Here is a 19,213-nt window from a genome sequence, read left to right as displayed (position 1 = left end):
CTGTACTCCTTGTTGTCTCTGATCTTGACTTTGAGCTGTTTCTGTATACTCATCAATAACTCCTTGTCTTGTTCCCTAAAGGCTCTTTTTTACTTGTTTTAAAGTTCCTTTAGGTCACTGGTCCCCAACCCCCGGGCCGCGGACCAGTACCAGTCTGTGCAAGAAATGATTAAATATTTATGTTTTATGTATTATCCGAGTCTGGGGGATCTTTTATTTTGAAAATCCTTTTAACCGGATTCTCTTGGTTACGTTTTGCACGCCAACATTGAGCCACAAGCAGCAAAATGAGTCAGAAACAGATCAGATTCTTTGGAAAGTTTCTTTATGAAGGGAAAAGGCCCAGAGAAGAGACAGGAGGATGGATTTATCCCGGTAGGTGATTCCCACATTCAAAGCTCTGCATGATATGGTGACCGGATGTTAATGAGGCCATGAAGCTTCAAGCTGCTTCACCACTAGAGACCAAACACCCTGTGGATTAGCAACACTTGGGGTGTCACTGTCTCTCATCACTCCCAGGTGGGACCGTCTCGTTGCAGAGAAACAAGCTCAGAGCTCCCATTAGTCGTTATCGTGAGTTAAAATTTTCACGAAAGTAAAATGTTCGTTGTTTTACCCTAACCCCCCAGGTGTGAAAGGGAATTAACTGCATCAAAAGCCCACCGACACCAACTAGTAGGCCCCAAAGGCCGAGGTCGAGACATCGCAAAGATGAAAGGAGACCTCCTCTAAATGTAAACTGGATTCAGCCGCCTTAAAGGCCAGAGCATCCTGGTCAGTCAGTTGGTCTGTGGCGAGGTAGACCACACCTCCCTGCCTGTAGTGACGTGGGGGTGGTAGCCCAAATTATATAACTACATCACTAAATGAGAATAGCACAGTCTTTATTATTTATTATTCATTTGTCATTTTCTTAAAGATGCAAAGCTAATTAAATGACCCAAACAAGACCTCAAATTGGGTCCAGTTTCTCTCAAAGGCCAACCTGTTGAAACTCTGGTAAACTGTGTCATTCCTGGACAGTCAGCTCAACTTTGCTGAAAACACTGACAGTATTTTTAAGAGCTGTTCTCAGAGACTCTATCTTTTAAGAAGACCTAGTAATCTTGGGGTTACTCAACCAGATGTTGTGTACAAGGCAATGTTGAGTGTTTTCATTATTCATCTCTTAGGCTGGTTTGGTCACATGAGCTGCAGAACAACGGACAAACTTTTAAGAATATTTTTAATGGCAGATAAGATAGCAAGTAAATAGTGGAGAAACAAAAACAACTCAATTGTTGGAAAGAACATGGAAGCCCACAAAATATTTTAGCAGAGAGCTTCCATCACTTTGAAACTCTGAGCTCATGAAGGCATTATTGTTTTCCTCTGGCAACTAAAAACATCGCTAAGAAGTCAGTCATTGACGGTGCAATAATTATTCTTAACCGAACTTAATAACATTTACCTATAGCTAAGTGTTTTACTCTATGAATAAATTGTTGATATTGTGATTCTATGAATGTGTTTTATTTTATTGTTTTAGCGTTGAAGAAAAATTTCCACCATGACAGATTAAACAGATATTAGTTTTTCCTATGTCTAAAACTCTACCAACAAAAATCTCTCAGAATAATATACATGGCACCGTAAAAGCAAAAATTTGATATTTTACTTATGTCTGTTTAACAACACTGGTTATAACAACCAGACGTGTTATTCTTCTGTGAACCTAATTCATTTGTTTGTTATTGATTTTTGCTCAGTAAAGTTTCTTACATGTACATTGTAAATGGTATTTTATTATAATTGATCATGTTGCTTTTCATGTCTATTTATTTCTCTTATAATTGTTGGAGATATTTAGATATTATTTATAATGTACAAAGGTCTTGTTTATGTCATTTAATTAGCTCTAGATCATCAAGAAAATGAAAAATTATGGTCTTTTAGTAGAGAGTTTATTTTTACACTGCCAGTAATGCTGGAATTAATAGTAAATGATGAAGACTGTGCTATTCTCATTTAGTGATGTCGTTATGTTAGTTGTGTTACCACCCCCACACCAAAAGAGGCAGTAGTAGACCCTAAAGCTGCAACTAAGTAGCAGATATAAAAGTATACAGAAAGCTACAGAATTTGCTAAGAACTGTCATCTGTGCTAAAGTACCTAAGAGATGAGTTTAAATACATGCTGAGAGTGAAACTCCTTCCTAAAGATAAAGATATATCACAGGTTTCAAAATAAAATAAAAATGGGAGACCGTGGATAATATAGGAAATAGCGCCCCCTTCACTTCCGGAGTGCAATGGTCCTATTTCCAAATAAGGAATGAGACTGACAGTGGTCCATTCTTGGCCCTTTCTGTTTGCTGCAGCAAGGTGGACTTGCTTTCATTCTATTGGTTGAGAGGTCACCAGGCGACTATACGTTTTGCTCCAAGAGTGCAGAAATGAATTTGCAAGTGAGCAGAGAGGTTTGATCGTTTTGATCCGAGCAGAGTCAAGTTTTGAGTGTGAGAATGATTTGAGAAAGCACAGTGAATATTTGAAAGAGAGCAGACGTTTTCAATACATACAAGCATTACAAGTTTTGAGAAGAAAGCCATGAAGTCCTGCTTCTAGACTGAAAATGTCTGCTCTTCACTTATGGCAGTAAAATTCCTCCAAAGTTTTTGAGTGTTTTAGTTTTGCTCATATAAAATTAAAGCATTGCATGTGCAATGAAGTGTGGTCTAATGGTTGTGTTATTTCTGTTCCCTTTAGTTTCCTGTTTGTGATCGAGCACATGATGCCCCTCTGCATGGTGATATCCTGGGTATATTCCGTAGCTATGATGATTCAGCACATAGTAGCAGAGAAAGAACATCGGCTCAAAGAGGTCAGACTGTTGACTGATGTCGCCTTGGTTTCATGTCAGACTAGTTGTGATTTATTCTCACTGATCTCTGCTTATATTTTATTATTTGGAGTTTTTATTTACTGTCATCTGAGACTCATTTGATTTGGATTGCATCACATGTAGCAGAGAGGAGCCTCTACAGTGACAGTGTTGCTCCTTCATACTGCCCCCTGCAGGACAGAATGATTTTGCCACAGAATAACTTTGGTGTCTCTACCTTCAATGATGATGAGGATTTTGTTTTTAAATCCACATTCAATAATCGTATACAGTGGGGCAAAAAAGTATTTAGTCAGCCACCAATTGTGCAAGTCCTCCCACCTAAAAAGATGAGAGGCCTGTAATTTTCATCATAGATATACCTCAACCATGAGAGACAAAAGGAGAAAAAAAATCCAGAACATCACATTGTCTGATTTTTAAATAATTTATTTGCAAAATATGGTGGAAAATAAGTATTTGGTCAATAACAAAAGTTCATCTCAATACTTTGTTATATAGCCTTTGTTGGCAATGACAGAGATCAAACGTTTTCTGTAAGTCTTCACAAGGTTTTCACACACTGTTGCTGGTATTTTGGCCCATTCCTCCATGCAGATCTCCTCTAGAGCAGTGATGTTCTGGGGCTGTTGCTAGGCAACACGGACTTTCTACTCCCTCCAAAGATTTTCTATGGGGTTGAGATCTGGAGACTGGCTAGGCCACTCCAGGACCTTGAAATGCTTCTTACGAAGCCACTCCTTCGTTACCCGGGCGGTGTGTTTGGGATCATTGTCATGCTGAAAGACCCAGCCACGTTTCATCTTCAATGCCCTTGCTGATGGACGGAGGTTTTCACTCAAAATTTGACGAACATTCACAGGACATTCACCAGGTTCCCCCGTGTGGTTCTGGGATTTTTGCTCACCGTTCTTGTGATCATTTTGACCCCACGGGGTGAGATCTTGTGTGGAGCCCCAGATCGAGGGAGATTATCAGTGGTCTTGTATGTGTTCCATTTTCTAATAATTGATCCCACAGTTGATTTCTTCACACCAACCTGTTTACCTATTGCAGATTCAGACTTCCCAGCCTGGTGCAGGTCTATAATTTTGTTTCGGGTGTCCTTTGACAACTCTCTAGTTTTGGCCATGGTGGAGTTTAGAGTGTGACTGTTTGAGGTTTTGGACAGGTGTCTTTTATACTGATAACGGGTTCAAACAGGTGCCATTAATACAGGTAATGTATTAGTGGAGGACAGAGGAGCCTCTTACAGAAGACGTTACAGGTCTGTGAGAGCCAGAAATCTTGCTTGTTTGTAACTGACCAAATACTTATTTTCCACCATATTTTGCAAATAAATTATTTAAAAATCAGACAATGTGATGTTCTGGATTTTTTTTCTCCTTTTGTCTCTCATGGTTGAGGTATATCTATGATGAAAATTACAGGCCTCTCTCATCTTTTTAAGTGGGAGAACTTGCACAATTGGTGGCTGACTAAATACTTTTTTGCCCCACTGTAGTTAATGTTAAAAGTGTTTGCCCCCCCCCTCCTGATTTTCTTTCTTGTATGTTTGTGAAACTTCAGTATTCAAAACGTATTTAGATATTAGTAAAGAACAGCACAAGTTAATACAGAAAGTAGTTTTTGAATTAAGGTGTTTATTATTAAGGGAGAAAAAATCCAAAGCTTCCCTCCTTGGCACTGTGTGAAAAAGTGATTGCCAAGACAAAATTTGAACTGTTTGTGTGTTTCCCGTTACACCTGGCATAAAAGTAAAATCGTGTTTCATAAAAATAGCATCATGGTGTTTCTGTAGCTTTAGTATCTTGAAATAAAGCCAGTATATGAGTTTGATTCTTTGAGAAGCTTCTAGAACAAATGGAGCAGCAGGCATTTGCAGAAGGGGGGAGGCGAAGGGGTTTGAGCCCCTGCCCTTTTTATCCTTGATGCTCTAGTTCCCTTTTTGAGTTTTTTTGTTTGTTTTTTTTTGGGGGGGGGGTTAAAAAAAAAGTTTTTTAAATTTTTTTCTTTTTCTTTTTAATCTGTATGTCAGAAGGCCTGTTTGTGCCCCTCAGCAATAATATTTAGCTTAATATAAGTTAGCAAAATAAACTAGTCTGGCTGCCCTCAGTCTAATAAAGACTCTCAGAGCCTCCATGTTGTTCACACACCGGGTCCATGGTGAGGAGGAGAGGGGTGGCTCTGTGTCCTCTAACTATTAAATTATGGGCAAGAATATTTTTTATACATTGGTTTGTGAATAAAAACGTAGGTCTGATGTTGAAATAAAAAAAAACTGTATATTTTTATAATCGTTCTTGCAATAGAGGGACAAAATCCGCCTCGCCCCTAAACACAGAAATGTTTCAGCTGCAGAGAAAACTTCTGACTTTAACTTCATCATTCTGTTAAAAGCCTGGTTCACTACAGGCAGCTTGAGTCGGTCCACCGCAAGTCACAACGCAGTTCAAAGCCCCGGTACCACCCGGTACCACCCGGTACCACCCGGTACCACCCGGTACCACCTGCTGACTGTTTGCTCTGCTTCTCCTTAACGTTTCTACCAGGCGGGTTAAAGCCGCTGCTGACGGGATCTGGGCTGGAGGTTCGCGGCTGTTAATAGAAGTTACTGCAGAACCTCAAGTGTTAAAGAAAGATTCGGCCCAGAGCATTTGGGCCGAATCTCAGGGCCGAATTCACAAAATAAACATCAGAGAAAATATTGCATCAATATTTTGCCACAATGAAATGAATCAAAATGTCTCCAAAGCATCGGGGGACTGACAGGGGCCACCGGGGGATTCCAGGTCGATTCCAGGTAGATTCCAGGTAGATTCCAGAGATGTGCATGCAGCTGCTCATGCAGGGCCGGCCCAAGGTAATATGGGGCCTTAGACAGAACCCCCCTCCCTCCGGAACCGTCCTACTAAGAACCTCAGCATCACTAACATGTTTATTTATTGATAAGGTGAATCTGTGAGAGGGAGACCAGGTTTATTGGCCGAGTTTAAAATCAATCACTGATTATTGGTTATTTGCTGTGATGTATTTGTGAACAAACCAAATTCAAAGACAAAGATTACATCATATTGTAGCCATGGTAACAACAATCAAACTATCAAGATGATTCTTTAAACTTCTACAAAGTAAACATCCTAATTAAATCCTAAATGTACTATTTAATTTTCTCAGCTGAACGCATTAAATAAAATTTAGTAACATTGTCATTCTCTATAAATGATGCTACAGGTTTAGATCTATGGCCTGTCTTACAATTTCTAGGGGCCCCTGAGTGTCTGGAGGCCCCTGAATGGCCCCTACCAGCTTTTTGGATCTATAAATCATTCTGCAGCCAGGTTGTTCCAGAGCAGGGGTCTCAAACTCCAGTCCTCAAGGGCCGCTGTCCAGTTTTTAGATGTGCCACAGGTACAAAACACTGCAATGAAATGATTAATCACCTCCTCCTGAACTGGAGCTAAAACCCTGCTCTGCAATTTTCACTCAATTGTAATCACATTTCCTTGGATACAGTGGAAACTTTACCTGTGTTGAGGTGGATGAGGAGGATTCATATTCATAGTGTCTTTACTTTAAAGCCTTTCTACCAACAGAGCATGTTAACTATTGTGGTTGTTTGAAAGGAATCTTGGTCCAGTTGATGGTTCAGTTTGAAGCTTGAGATTTTGGTGTTGAACCTCCCAGACTCTCAGCTGCTGCAGATTGTCTGAAGATGCAGAAAAAAAGTAGAAATATACATTATTGTTAGAAAACAATTATGTTGATTTTCCTGAACAGCTGATGGATCGACAAACCGGACTTTGACAGAATATTACTAAACCTGAAAATGACTTGAATCATGACAATGTACGTAGAAATTTTTCTTTTTATTTTGATCAAATGTTTATCACCCAGTTTTTGGTATAAAGAGAGAAAAAGAGAAACGATAAATCAGGCCAATGAAAATGATTTGAGTTTGTTTTAATTTATCATTCAACTAATTGATTTATTGATTATTGTGACAGGCCTATGTGTGAACATTAGACTAAATCCTTAAATATGTCGAGAAGTCATAAATGCAGTAGCTTTCAGATTGTTCTGGTGAATTAAGTCCAGCAGCAGACGATGTTCCTGCAGGAGCAGGTCTTCCTTCAATACTGGTGAAGCAGCAAAATACAGTTCAGTGATAGTGACCAACATCCATGACTGCCATAATCTCCTGAAGACGTCTGCCCTCAGAAATAAGTAGAAGTTAAACCTGCAGGCTTTGGTCTCCAATTCTAATGAGACATGGATTAATTATAAATAATTTCAGATTACGTTTTATATGTCTGGTATTTTGATACTCTGCCCTCCTCACATTTATGGGAGCTATGCTACTTTAGAGTATATAGATTTATTTTGAGGGAAGAATAAATTTACACTGTTATATAAGCTGCACACAGACTACTTTTCATTGTGTCAAAGTGTCATTTTGTCAGAGTTCTCCTATGAAAAAATACTTAAATATCTGCAGAAATGTGTGGGGTGTACTCACTTTAGTGATACACTGCAACAGATACCGATCTTATTCTATTGTTGCAATTCACTGCAATTATTCCATGACAAAACAGAAAAACTGCTGAAACCTGCATTTGTTATAATGTTGATATTTAAACCCATTATTAGTAGGTTCAGACCACCAGATTATACTCTTCAAAATCAAATAAAAATCAATGTATGTTTAACATTATGCCTGTGAAATTTGCACCATCACTGTTTTTGGAGCTTGACCAATGTCAGTCAGAGTTGCACGTTTTTATTTAATTGTTAATTAAGGCGGTGCATCCCCGTGTAACCAGTGGGTTCCTTTGTCAGGTGATGAAGATGATGGGCCTGAACAATGCCGTTCACTGGGTGGCCTGGTTCATCACTGGCTTTGTCCAGCTCTCCATCTCTGTCACTGCTCTCACAGCCATCCTGAAGTACGGTAGAGTGTTACTCCATAGTGACCCACTGATCATCTGGCTCTTCTTAACTATTTATGCTGTGGCCACCATCATGTTCTGGTGAGTGCTTCAGATTTTCACTCAACACTGTTAGAATACATCATTGTTTCACTTCCAAACACTGGCGTGGCGTCTGACTGCAGGTTGTACCTTCTGAGAGTCGCCTTCAGAAGGTGCAGTAGAGAGATGGAAGAAAGTTCCACAAAGTCAACAATCACTGCAGCCCTTCACCAGTTGGGGTTCTGTGGCAGAATGGCCTGACTGAAGCCTCTCCTCAGTGCAAGACATTTGAAAGCCCTCAGATAGTTTGCCAAAAAAACACATGAAAGACTCAGACTGAGAAATAAGATTCTCTGGTTTGATGAGACAAAGATTTAACATTTTGGTGTTAATTCTAAGCAGCATGTGTGGAGAGAATAAGGCACTGCTCATCATCTGCCCAATACAATCCCAACATAAAACCTGGTGGTGGCAGCATCATCCTATGGGGTGTTTTTCAACTGCAGGGACAGGGCGACTGGTTGCAATTGAAAGAAAAGTGAATGCAGCCAAGTGCAGAGATATCCTGGACCCTGGAGCCCTGATATCTATCTGCCTTTTTAATGTAAAAGTATAAGTACATAGCTATGAAGTGGTTTATATAAATGCACAAAATTTATGTAGGAAAAAACAAAATGTCAACCTGTAGGTACGAAATGGAGCTGAAATCTGAAAACTGTCTGATTTAATCTGAAGCTATCAGATTAATAGTTTCAGCCATTTGGTGCTCAAACTGTTAATTTGATTGCCAGAATAATCAATAGATTAATTGATAACTCAAGTCATCAGTTGCAGTCCTAATAAAAACTATAATATCTTTTCACATTAAAATATTTGTCTACGGGGCGTGCTCCGGTGGCGTAGAGGTTAGCGCGCCCCACGTTTGGAGGCCTTCAGTCCTCGACGCGGCCGTCGTGGGTTCGATTCCTGGACCCGACGACATTTGCCACATGTCGTCTCCCCTCTCTTTCCCCCTTTCCTGTGGTATAAGGGACACTAGAGCCCACAAAAAGGACCCCCTGGTGGGAAAAAAAAAAAAATTGTCTACAAGAGCAAAATCACAGACATAGTGTCAGGTTTAATACGCTTGCATTTGGTATTGTAATTTTGTTCCTTCCTGATAGTCATGAAAAGCAGTGAATACTGATGTGTGTTGCAGGACAACTGTTTGCATCATAGACAGCAGGTTAAGTCACCAAGCAGTCAGTGATAGGGTGACCAAACGTCTGTATTTCCCGGGACATGTCCGTAATTCACGTCCTGTATTTTTAGAAAGTGAGGAAATGTCCTGTTTTTTCGTGGTGTCTCACCCCTCCTTCTCCCCCCCCCTTTCCAACATACCCCCACCCCGCTCAAAGGTGTCCCGGTTTTCCCAAATGAAAATATGGTCACCCTGGTCAGTGAGAATCTTTCCCACTTTACTTTCCAAGTCAGTACTTCAGCCAGTCCAAACAAAGGATTAATACATGTGCCGAGTTATTTTATAAAATGATGTTCTTTATTCAGATTGTGAGAAGTGAGATCTGTTAACAGCTACAGTTCATAATGAAATGTTTCATAGTGTATTGGTGTGTGAACGGTTAGGATACGGCTGCTAACTGCTTCCTCATCTTCCAAGTCTGGAATGTTAAGATTTCTCCTGCTCACACAGAAGATTTCATTCTTCCCTTTGGTTTCCTCGGCTATATGCAGTAAATTAATAATTTTAGAAATTCAAACTGTGTTTGCAGCATTGAACTAAAGTAGAAAATACTTATTCTATATTATTCTAAGATGCCCTTTCTTACTGAAATGTAATGTTGTAAGGCAGCATCAGTAAAGATTTATATTCATATTCAACTCACATATTTGCAAAGGTTCTACTGATCCAAAATTACTATTTGACTTCAGTGAAATTGTCTTCCTGCCTTTTCATACATTGGCTTAATAACAACAGATTTGTGTTTTTGCAGCAGTATAAACCCAGCTTTATTTGAGATTTCATTTTGTACCATAATAGCAAACAAACATTTAAGGTTTTACATAAAATTGCTAATATGTTGAATTTCAGAGTTTGTTTTAAAAGAAGTCTAACTTTACTGAGAAGAAACTATAGATTGGTTCAGATTGTGATTGGTAATTGGTTCTGTAATGTTTTCTCTTTTTTTCTCAGTTTCTTGGTGTCAGTAATCTACTCCAAAGCTAAGCTAGCTTCAGCCTGTGGAGGAATCATCTACTTCCTCAGCTATGTGCCCTACATGTATGTAGCCATAAGGGAGGAGGTGGCCCATGACAAGATCACTGCTTTTGAGAAATGCATTGCTGTAAGGCCACTTGATTGTTCTTCATGTGTTGCCGTTGTACTGGTTCTGCTGACTCAGTGCTTGTGTTCTCTGTTGGTTCCAGTCTCTCATGTCCACCACAGCCTTCGGTCTTGGCTCCAAGTATTTTGCCCTGTATGAGGTGGCAGGTGTTGGCATCCAGTGGCGCACCATCAGTCAGTCACCTGTAGAGGGCGATGACTTTAATCTGAGCCTTTCCATGATGATGCTCATTATAGATGCTGGGGTGTACGGTGTGCTAACCTGGTACATAGAAGCTGTTCATCCAGGTGGGAAAAGACTGCTTCCTCAATCCTGGAGCATTATTATCTCATTGCAACACAACTTTCCCTCTTCCTCTACCTGTAGGGATGTATGGGCTGCCACGTCCATGGTACTTCCCTCTGCAGAGGTCCTATTGGTCAGGCAGTGGGCGTGTTGAGACCTGGGACTGGCCCTGGTGTGGAGGAGGAGCTGCCAGGCTCAGTGTGATGGAGGAGGACCAGGCATGTGCCATGGATCAGCGCCGGTCCGGTACGGAGAACTCAACTTTATTGTGAACTTTTGATGCGTGTTTTTATGTTCTACAGGTTAAAAAAGAGCAAAGACTAATTCATAACACTATTACACATGGCCTCTTTTACTGTGAAAGACTTCAACACTTCAGTTAAAGATGAAAGTGGAATCAGACACAGACTTGTGAATGTGATGTGAATTTTAGAATCGGCGGACACACATGTGCTACTGATTTCTTTGCTGTACAAAGAAACCTGGAATGGAGTAGTGGAACGGAATGGCAATGTAATCACAATGCACTGTAAGCTATGTAATGTGTTTTGAGGCAGTTGACCAAAATCCCGGACGATTTTTAAATTCCCCCCGGACATTTTTTTAGGTCTGAAAAGTAGGACATGTCCGGGAAAGAGAGGACGTCTGGTCACCCTAAAGAAGTCAGACTGATATAGTGCTGAAGCCGAGTGAGATCACAGGATGTCACACGAGACAATCGTTTTTGTCTCAACTTGAATATTATATTCAAGTTGAGATAACAGGATTCAATTTAGTCAGATTCAATTCCCAAAGGGTCTAGTGAGATCAGGGGATCACGAGAGATTATGAGACATCACTGTTTTACGCCTGGGAAAACTTCAAAGTGGTTTTAGTTACACATTAAACTATAGATATTTGTTTTTCTCTGCAGGGAACTATTGGCATTTAAGAACTGCACTGAAACAGTTCTTAAATTTCTTTCAGCATTTAAGAACTGTATCAGTGCATTTTTTTTTAAGTCTTTTTTTTTTTTTTAAAACACTTTTTTTTTTAAATGTCCTTGAATTAATGTAATTAAATCATGGAAAGGATTTCCATCCATCCATCCATTTTCTTTACACCCTCCTTCCCTAAATGGGGTCGGGAGGGTTGCTGGTTCCTCTCCAGCTGCGTCCCGTGCGAGAGGCGGGGTCACCCTGGACAGGTCGCCAGTCTGTCGCAGGGCAACACAAAGACATACAGGACAAACAACCATTCACACACACACTCACACCTAGAGAAACCAATTAACCTGACAGTCATGTTTTTGGATTGTGGGAGTGTTACGACCCGGCTCGACTGGTCGCAACAAAAAACTGGGGGGGACACGGAAACAGGCAGTGCTTTAAGCCTAAAAGGCATTTATTTTAAAAAAGTCAAAGAATGTCTAGGCGTCGGAATCAAATGGCAGCTTGGATGGGGCGACCATGCCCGGTCCCTCCACACCAGGAAGTCCGGACCCCAACCCAAGCTGGACTGGACTGCCGTCTGCGGCGGGCTTGCTTCTGGGGACGCGCTACCAGTGGGCGCGCGCAGTAGGCGGAACTTGCGGAGGACGTGAGCCTCTCGTGAATGGAACGGCGCTCCTTAAATACCACCCAGGTGGCCGGATGATGGAAGCACCTCCCACTTAGAGGACCTTAATTGATAGGTTAATTGAAAGTATAGCACACATTCATACCGGACCGCACAGCAGGGCCGTCACACCCCCGCCCATAAAAAAGCAGGTTCTATACGGAACCCTGCGCCAAATTCACCAAAGTGTAAAGTAAACCCAGCCACCCTTAACATATTGCTCTTACCCACGTTATACTCAGCTGGATTCGTTTAATGTACAGGTTCCTTCCTCTGCTCTCTCTAGACCAGCAACTGGTGCACTCAGAAGCGTCTTTAAGGCACATAGAAAAGAAACAGGGACAAAAACAAGCACAAAAAAACAACACGTGCTACAAGAGTGGAGCGCGAGATAACGCATCAGCTATGACGTTGTCTTTTCCTTTAATGTAATGAATATCCAGATTGTACGATTTCAGGTAAGTGAGCCAACAACGTGTCCAATTTGCCCAAAGTTTCAGAATTTTTAAGACGCCCATGAATCAGAGAGCTGTCCAACACATTCACGTCACTGTCATCCCCCACAGGTGACAGTGCGCTGTCCGTGGTGCTGAAAGTCTCGCTTCTCCCAGCAAGATTGTTTACGGCACATGCAGGCGTGGCAACATTACACTGTGACTGAAATAAATCATCACGAGCGTAATATGGTTTTAATATGTTGACATGACATAACTGGGTTTTCTTTCTCCGCTCTGGCATGGATATTAAATAATTCTGATCGGAAACCCGATCCAGAACTGTATATGGACCAGTGAATTTTGCCTGAAAAGGAGAAGTCACAATTGGACACAAAGCCAACACTTGATCACCCGGCAGAAATGTGCGCACCTCCGCACGCCGATCAAACAAGCTTTTCATTTTTTTCTGCGCCACAGTCAACTTCTGTTTAACGAGTTCCCGTGCCAGATACAAGCGTCTTCTAAAACCATTAACATAATCCACCAAGTTTTTCGGTGGAACAGGCTCTTTCAGCCCGTCCGCCACCACAGACAATGGACCCTTCACGGTGTGCGCAAAAACCAATTCATTTGGGCTAAACCCGGTGCTTTCCTGGGTTACCTCCCTGGCGGCCAGCATCAGCCAAGGCAATCCTTCCTCCCAGTCACCCGCCAGTTCTGTACAGTAAGCGCGCAGGAGAGACTTCAGAGTCTGGTGGAAGCGCTCTAACGCCCCCTGACTCTCTGGATGATACGCTGTTGCTTTACTGTGTCGCACCCGTAGCTGTTTCAGAACCTGAGTGAACAAATGTGATGAAAAGTTAGTGCCTTGGTCAGACTGTATTACTTTAGGGATCCCAAACACCGAAAAGAACTGAGTGAGTGCACGTACCACCGACCTAGCTGTTATTGTACGTAATGGATAAGCTGCTGGGTAACGTGTAGTTTGACACATCACAGTGAGCAGATATAATGAGCCAGCCTTTGAGCGGGGTAACGGGCCCACGCAATCGATTATCAAATGCTCAAATGGCTCAGATGCGGCAATAATTGGGCTCAAAGGGAACGGTTTCAAAACCTGATTAGGCTTGGAAATAACCTGGCAGACATGACACACTTTAACATAAGATGAAACGTCTTTTTTCAGACGGGGCCAGAAAAAATGTCTCAAAACTCTGTCATACGTCTTACGTACACCAGAATGGCCAGACTCGTCATGAGCAATTTTTAACACTGCGGAACGAAGTTTAATGGGAACCACTATTTGAAATACCGGTTCCCCCACAATGTCAACATGTGGTAACCATTTCCTCACCAACAACGAGTCCTGCAGGAAGTATCCACATGCACAGTCCGTTATTTCACTCAGCGGGCGAACCTGATCGAAAAGATTCTTCAAAGAAACATCGGCTTGCTGTTCCGCGACAAACTCACTGCGAGATAGAGAGATCGGAAAATTGGACAAAGGCAATTTAATTTTCCTTGCACATTTGTCCTCTTCCTCGCTTTGAGCGCGCGCCATGGCCCTCGTTACTGCGCATGCGGTAAATACATCTGCGAATTCTCCGTTACTCTCAGACTGAGAAGTGACTTGCTCAATGGGGTCCGATGTAACCAGCCCATCTAACGGCACAGAATCCGCCCACAAACGCGTTCCAGCTAAACCGTTTCCCAAAATCACAGAAACGCCCTCAATTGGCAAAGCAGGGCGCAAAGCCAATTGTGTGACACCAGTAAACAGTTCGCACTCTAGAGACACTTTATGTAACGGAACAAACATTACATTTAATCCCATTCCCCGAATCGGGACACAGGCACCCGTCTCAGACTCAGCCGAGAACGGCAACACGTCAGCTCTAATGAAAGAGTCAAACGCTCCAGTATCTCTCAGGATCTTAACTCGAACTTTTTCCTCGCCATTTGGCAGTGACACAAAACCCTCACGAATGAAAGGCAAATAGGAGACACCCACTTCAGAAGAACGGTCTTCCATCGTGTCCTCCAAAGAACTCCGCACCGGCGCAGCCAAACCTACTCCTTTAGGAGCAGTTTGAAACTTTTTCGTTTCAACTTTCAGCCGATGACAATCTGCTTTAATATGTCCGCGTCTGTGACAGAAATGACAAACCCGCTCATCATCGCGAACCAGCGGATTTTTAAACTGTCTCGCCTCCAGTTGATTAGCAACACCAACACGATCACTGCGCCTCACATTTTGACCAAAATGCTGTTTATAAACCACAGGACCCGAATAATCCTTATGAGTCAGCACGTACTCGTCTGCCAACACTGCAGCCTCTGAGATGTTCTTAGCTTTCTGCTCATTAATGTAGGTTGCTATATTTTCCGGTAAGCCATTTTTAAATTCCTCCAACAAAATGAGATCGCGGAGCTGATCGAAGTTTTTAACATCTTGTGCAGAGCACCACCGATCAAATAAAGCAGTTTTAACACGACCTAATTCAGTGTAACTTTGATAGTCGGCTTTTTTATAGCGGCGAAATTTTTGTCTATATGCCTCAGGCACAAGTTCATAAGCTTTTTCGACTGCACTCTTCACTTTGTCATAATTTAAGCTGTCACCAGGTGACAGCGAGGCATAGGCTTCCTGCGCTTTACCGGTAAATACACACTGCAAAAGCAGCGACCAAACCTCCTTAGGCCACTTCAGTGTCTTTGCCACACGTTCAAACAAGATGAAATATTTATCTACATCTAATTCAGTAAACGGTGGAATCAAGCGAATACATTTGTTAATGTCAAACTCTGCCCCAGCAGAACTGCCGGCCTGATCAACAGAAACGCGCACAGAATCGCGTCTGGCAGCTGCCTCCAATTCCAATTTGCGCATTTCAACTTGATGCTGCAGCTCTTTCTCTCGGAGCTCCAAACGACGCATCTCCAACTCCAACTCCATTTTACGCACCTCAGCGTTAGACGCCCCAACTTCACTTTGGGTGGTTGGTTCGGGAGGTGGCAAAATGTTTTGCTCAACCAATGCGGCATACAGTCGCCTTTTAATAATCTCCTTCTTCTCCTGTTTAACCACAGGTACTTCAAACTGAGCAGCAATAGCTATGAGATCGTTTTTAGTAGCACCACTAAACTTCTCCAAAGAAGGTTCAGCTACAAAACCATCGAGATCAAACTCCATTTTTAAGCCAAACTGTAGTCAAGCGCCACAGGAAAAAACACCTAAGCTAAACAGCAAAAACAGTGTAAAGTGAAAGCAAATTGAAACAAGTGCACAACGGGACCAAAGCAACCATCTCCCCACTATACTTTACCTGCCTGACACGACTCACCTGCCTAACTGATTCCTGGCTCTTCACGTGGATCGGCGGCGGGTTTATTAAGCACCAAACCAGTAAGAAATTAATCTCACGGATTGCCCCCGAGATCACTGCTTGCGCAGTGAACGCCAACCGCAAACCTCCACGACACTACCAAAACAACAAACAGGTGAAGTCTAAAGCGACAGCACCACTTAGCCTAGCAGGAGACACAGTCACTAAAACAGACCCAACATTGATGCACAAGCCCCAAACAACATTTCACTCACCTGCATATCGGATTACTCAACCAAACATGTCACAGCTGCTCACAACAAACTGGTTAACAAAGCCGTGCCCCACCCACAACGGTGATGTCACTGTTCACTCCTACACAAGATGAATGAAACACGTCATGTAGTCAAACAAACAAATTTACAAACTTATAAATTTAGTTTTTGACGAGCCCCCATTTGTTACGACCCGGCTCGACTGGTCGCAACAAAAAACTGGGGGGACACGGAAACAGGCAGTGCTTTAAGCCTAAAAGGCATTTATTTTAAAAAAGTCAAAGAATGTCTAGGCGTCGGAATCAAATGGCAGCTTGGATGGGGCGACCATGCCCGGTCCCTCCACACCAGGAAGTCCGGACCCCAACCCAAGCTGGACTGGACTGCCGTCTGCGGCTTGCTTCTGGGGACGCGCTACCAGTGGGCGCGCGCAGTAGGCGAACTTGCGGAGGACGTGAGCCTCTCGTGAATGGAACGGCGCTCCTTAAATACCACCCAGGTGGCCGGATGATGGAAGCACCTCCCACTTAGAGGACCTTAATTGATAGGTTAATTGAAAGTATAGCACACATTCATACCGGACCGCACAGCAGGGCCGTCACAGGGAGGAACATGGAAACTCCATGCAGAAAGATCCCCGGCCGGGAATCGAACCCAGGACCTTCTTACTGCAAGGCAACAGCTCTACCAACTTTAATCATGGATTTTCACACGATTAAATAACTTTCTTTCAGCATGAAGCATGTCTGTTGAACTAACTTAATTTTCATGAGTTGGATCAACTTAAGTAGTGTGAAGGTATCACTGTAACATATGTTGGTTTCTCCAGTGTGATGTGGTGGTGCAGGGGTTTAGTACACTGCACGTTTGGAGGCCTTAGTCCTTGACACAGACGTTGCTGGTTCGACTCCCGGTCCTGGCAACCATTGCCATGTCCTCACCCTGTCTGCCTACTGTCTCAAAAAAATACGAGCCACTAGCGCCGCAAAAACTCTTCTGAGAAAAAAAAAAAGTTGGTTTTATCTAAATTGCCATTAATCTTAGTAAAGTAAATTATTTGGTCCAAAGTGTTGCAAATTATTTGGGCTGGCTCTTTTAAATTACATTGGGTCCAACTATAGTAAATGAGTTGAATCAACCTTAATAAATTATATTGAGCCAACTCATTTGCTTTAAATTGGAATAACCATAATATATTAAGTTGAGCCAACACTTTATATTTAAATTAGAATAACCAAAATATATTAAGTTCAGCCAACACTTTGATTTACAATCAACAATAGAATAACCATAATAACATAAGTTGATCCAACACATTTGCTTTACATTGGAATAACTTTAATAAATTATGTTGACCTAACACATTTGTATAAAGTATTTTTGCTTTAAACAGGAGTAACAGAATTACATGGTGCTGAAATAAAACAAAGTAATCAGGTGGAAAATCTTTCCATGATTTTTTTATGTTCATCCAAAGAGGTCTTTTTTTCAGTGCAGTACAACACTTTCATTCTATTGGCTGAGAGTTTGCCAGGTAATACTAGATTCTTTTGTTCCAAAAGCAAGCAGAGGATGTTTTGTAAGTGAGCAGAGAGTTCTGCAAAAGTGCCAGAAGTTTTGAGTACAAGCAATACTAGTTTGAGAAGAAAGACATGAATTCATACTTTCAAAATGAAAATGTAAGCAATAGTATTAAAAGTTTTGAGAAGAAAAGATGTAATTTTGGTTTCAGACTGAAAATGTACGCTCTCAAATCATGGCAGAAAAATCCCCCCATATAATCGGCAATCGACCAGAAAACTGGAATCGATGCATCCATAGTTTAAGATTGATTCATATTTTTGGCAACTTTGTATGTCTCTTAGAAGACACAGAAAATGACAACAAATCTAATTTGGTAGCAGTGTTTCTGGTTTAACAAGGTCAGAGTCACAGTTTACTCTGCTAGGTGGTTTACAGGAGAAGATCTAAGCAAGAAACAGATGGCTGTGAATGCACTCAGGTCACATTTTGGACCTTTCCCTAAAACACCTTCAGGTTTGAGCTGCAACACTCACCTACATGGAATACTGGGAAGGCAGGATGTTGATGACATTGTTTAAAAGACAATGTTCTCTCACCAGTAGGTCTGTGTTGATCAGCCAATATCAGAATGTGGTCAAGTGAGAGAAATTCTCTCTGTATTTCTATTTTTTAGTATTTTTGGTGGACTGTGGGTCACCACTTTATAAAATGACTCTTGCAAAATGTCCAGTCACTTCTGCAGTGTAACCTTCCTTCACTAGAAAGAAAATGACCAGGAGATAAAAGCTGTGAGCTGATTCTGAGCATCAATTATTCTGGATCTCATGAATATCACCAGCTTTCTGCAGAAAGCACAAAACCTCAAACTAACTGTCTTTATGAAGAACTACTTGTACTAGTACTTGCTTAAATAAAGAGAAATGTCTGTTTATTGAGTTTGTGGCAATTTTGTCATATAATCAACCTTTTTATTCAAATGATATTGTTCTATATTTTATTCATTTTTTCTATATCTTCAGGCAACTTTTATTCCAAAATTAGAAAGGGCCAACATCACAGTGATGAGGTGAGATAGGTTAGAAATGAGTTGCGTTGTTTCTACTACTTTTTAAAAGTGTTTTTATGGTGCAGTTCTTACTTGTCTTGTATCATCTGTGACTGCAGAGGAGATGCGGGGCATGGAGGAGGAGCCGAGCCACCTGAGCCTGGTGGTCTGCATAGACAAACTGACCAAGGTGTACAAGACCGGCAGCAAACTGGCCCTCAACAACCTGAGCCTCAACCTCTATGAAAACCAGGTGGTCTCCTTCCTGGGACACAACGGAGCTGGAAAAACCACCACCATGTAAGGAGGAAGCCAAACTGTGTTTTCTGCTTTAATAGAGCAGAAAAAACGAATCTCATTGGTTGTATTTATGTTGTGATTTAGTGAGAGTGAAGAAGCACACAAATCTGCAGCCAATATCAGATTACGTCTTAGAACCAGTTAGAACATTGTGGCCAGGACTTTTGCCTGGATGGCAAACCCTGTGCAGACCGCTCTGCAGCCAGAGATTGGAGATGTTCACAAA

General features: G+C 41.8%; 1 protein-coding gene across 3 annotated transcripts in view; it reads left to right on the top strand.

Moving 5' to 3' along the window:
* The window catches only part of abca2 (ATP-binding cassette, sub-family A (ABC1), member 2), a 122,593-nt gene that overhangs the window by 57,467 nt on the left and 45,913 nt on the right, over window positions 1-19,213 (top strand). For all 3 annotated transcript variants that reach the window (XM_044107843.1, XM_044107852.1, XM_044107833.1), the window contains 6 exons: window positions 2,752-2,866; window positions 7,727-7,917; window positions 10,049-10,199; window positions 10,282-10,486; window positions 10,566-10,730; window positions 18,807-18,987. In XM_044107843.1, coding sequence (XP_043963778.1) covers window positions 2,752-2,866; window positions 7,727-7,917; window positions 10,049-10,199; window positions 10,282-10,486; window positions 10,566-10,730; window positions 18,807-18,987 — 1,008 coding nt within the window. The remainder of the gene's footprint in view (window positions 1-2,751; window positions 2,867-7,726; window positions 7,918-10,048; window positions 10,200-10,281; window positions 10,487-10,565; window positions 10,731-18,806; window positions 18,988-19,213) is intronic.

Source organism: Gambusia affinis, linkage group LG03, assembly GCF_019740435.1.
Source record: "Gambusia affinis linkage group LG03, SWU_Gaff_1.0, whole genome shotgun sequence".
NCBI lineage: Eukaryota > Metazoa > Chordata > Actinopteri > Cyprinodontiformes > Poeciliidae > Gambusia > Gambusia affinis.
This window is presented reverse-complemented; position numbering and strand designations above follow the sequence as displayed.